At 44.9% G+C, this 2,851-nt stretch overlaps 1 protein-coding gene across 1 annotated transcript; it reads left to right on the top strand.

Annotated features, from left to right (window-relative positions):
* Positions 1-2: 2 nt before the first annotated feature.
* Positions 3-917, top strand: LOC108510506 (arylacetamide deacetylase-like 4; the record flags this gene model as incomplete). Its single annotated transcript, XM_017840189.1, has 1 exon — positions 3-917. A coding segment is annotated over one exon (768 nt), but the record flags the coding sequence as incomplete, so codon positions are not given.
* Between the last annotated feature and the right edge of the window lie 1,934 nt (positions 918-2,851).

The following is a 2,851-nucleotide window of genomic DNA, read 5'->3' as shown; positions in this document are numbered from 1 at the left end:
GGCTGGCCCCTGAGCACAAATACCCCGCTGCCTACGAAGACTGCCTGAACGCCACCCAGCACTTCCTGCACCACCTGGAGCACTACGGCGTGGACCCCGCCCGTGTCACTGTCTGTGGGGACAGTGCTGGGGGCAACCTGGCAGCTGCTGTGAGCCAGACCCTTGCAGGCAGGTCAGACCTCCCCAAACTGCGTGCTCAGATCCTGCTCTACCCGGGCCTTCAGGCCCTGGACTTCAATTTACCGTCTTATCAACAGAATCGGGGAGTCCCTTTGTTATTCCGAGAACGTGCTGCTTTCTATGTATTACAGTATCTCAATGGGAATGCAACGAATCTGGAAGAGGTCTTGGAAGGTTCCCATATTCCTATAGACGTTAAATTAAACTACCAAAAGTGGGTGAGTCCAGACAACATCCCTGAGAAATTTAAGGTCAGAGGCTACAAGCCACGCGTGCTGCTTGACTGTACAACTGAAGTTTTTGAGAAGGTGAAGAGATTCTGTGAGCCCAACCTGTGCCCTCTGCTGGCTGAAGACACAGTTCTTCAGCAGCTGCCAGAATCTTTCATCCTGACCTGTGAGTACGACGTGCTGCGGGACGACGGCTTGTTGTACAAGAAGAGGCTGGAGGACAACGGTGTCCGGGTGACCTGGTGCCACCTCGAGGATGGATTCCATGGAATCATAAACTCCTTTGGTAGCGACTGGTTGTCATTTCCATCTGGAAAAAGGGGTCTTGACAACGCTATAAACTTTCTGAAAAGCTTGTAGCGACATTTTTCTTCGTTCCTGTAAGATTTGCCAAATTCCTGTGGTCTTTTATGCTTCTGAATTCCATATAAGAAGTTCAGATAGGACAATTGGTTAAAAAGCAATTATGCCAGGGTGAGTAATGTAAAAGGTATTTCAAGAGTGCTATGAAAGTGTCTTTTAGTGCTGTTTGAAGTATTCCACGCACAGTCTGCCTATTTCAGTGATCTATTTGGACTAGACACTTGTTGTTCTCTCAGTAAATATAAAAAATGCAGTAAAATTTTAAGTCAACATCTGGTCTGACCTATTTTATTCAGTTGTAAGTGATGATTCCATTATTCCTAGAAGGGTGTGTTTTGGCAAAGGGGAGAGGCAGTGGCACTGCAGAGCTGTAATGCAGAGCCTGTGCCCTATGCTACATGTGGCACCCGAGTCTAAGATTCCCAGTCACCAACTTACAGAAGATGTCTGTGGGTGGGTAACTGGTATTTTAGACTCAAAAGAAATGAAGTTACAGCTGCAACTGCCCCCAGTAGAGATACTCTATTGACAGCTTAGTTTAAATTACAGTGGAGGAAATGTTGTGTTTTCCTATGTTTATCAAACATACGAGTATGCTGAAAAACTTGTGCTTAAACAGAATCCTAGAATCAGGGAATGGTTTGGGTTGGAAGGAACATTAAAGCTCATCTCATTCCAAGCCCCTGCCATGGGCAGAGACCCCTTCCACTAGACCAGGTTGCTCAAAACCTCAAATACTCTAACAAGAAAATAAGACTGATGCATTTACTTTTGCAGAGCACATTAGTTAGGTGCCCCCTCCTCCTGCCCCCCCGTGTTAGTTCCCATTCTCTCTTCTAAATATCCTTGTTAAAACTACATATTCCAAACTACTTAAAGCATGCCCACAACAGAGGAAGCACTATGTCGTGCCTGCAGATCAGCTGAACGAGACAATTCAACCTCCACATTCACTGGCTTTGCTTGTAAATACACGTCATAAACTAGAACTCCACGCAGGACTCAGCTGCTGCCTCTGAACACTCACTCTTACCATCCACACTCCAAGGATTCCCTATAGAATACCAGGCCCTTTATCAGTGCCACAATTACCATAAAGATAAACAGGATATTAAACACATTGACTCTTTGCCAATGTGGTGAGTGCTGGCCCATTGCATAACACCTCCAAGGACTTTTAAGTGTCTGACAACACTTGCCAAGATCTCTTGGAACTGGGACAGCTCTAGGGCTTAAAGTTACCTGAGAAAGCCAAACCAAAGAAAGGCATGAAGACATTTCACATTTGACTACGTGAAATGGCATTTTTGAATCTACTGCCAGTGATACTGCTGGTGATTATTGTTGCTTCATTCATATTAGCAATCATGAGAACAATTCAAACTCAGTTTGCCCATCGCAGCATCCCTCCTGGAGTGAGCCACCCCGGACAACTTCGATTTCTACTTGCTTTTATGATTGTTACAACTACTCTGGTGAGTAACTCTGCCACGATTTCTGCCAGAAACGTGGGTTAGGTGATATTTTTGTAAAGTTGTATGTGTAAATACCTGAGTCCTACTGGCTGCATCAAGGCTTAACTGATGACTTTTATTTTTGGGGGGCTTACTTGAGAGAACAATTTTTTGTAAAATCATTTCTGTCACACCTGAAATAGAGTTTCAGCCAGATTTTTCCCTAATACACAGGGATTAAATCAACCATAAGTGCCCAAGCTTTATCAGCTGAGATTCCTTAATTAAATTTAAAATTAAATATTTATAAAAAGTGAGATTACTTTGATTTCCACTTTAGCTAAGCACACATGATGTTTTTAGGCCATTCTTGGGGCTTTCCAGTAACAAGGACGGCTGGGTAATGGAAGTACCAGTAATGGAAGGCTGGGTGCTTTTTAAGGAGATGAAAACAGAAACCCAGGAAACCTTAGAGGGATGAGAGACACCTGGGCTGCACGACTGGGGTGAAGCTGTTGGACTTGATGAGGCAGAGATGGAAACTCCTTTTCCCTGCCCTGGCAGAGGGAGTGGGACATGAGGCCCTACCTGCTCCGGGGCACCTGCTCACATATCCATCCTCTC

This window comes from Lepidothrix coronata, unplaced genomic scaffold, assembly GCF_001604755.1.
Source record: "Lepidothrix coronata isolate B3197 unplaced genomic scaffold, Lepidothrix_coronata-1.0 Scaffold1124, whole genome shotgun sequence".
NCBI lineage: Eukaryota > Metazoa > Chordata > Aves > Passeriformes > Pipridae > Lepidothrix > Lepidothrix coronata.
Note: the sequence above shows the minus strand (reverse complement) of the source record. Positions and strands in the feature narration are given on the sequence as shown.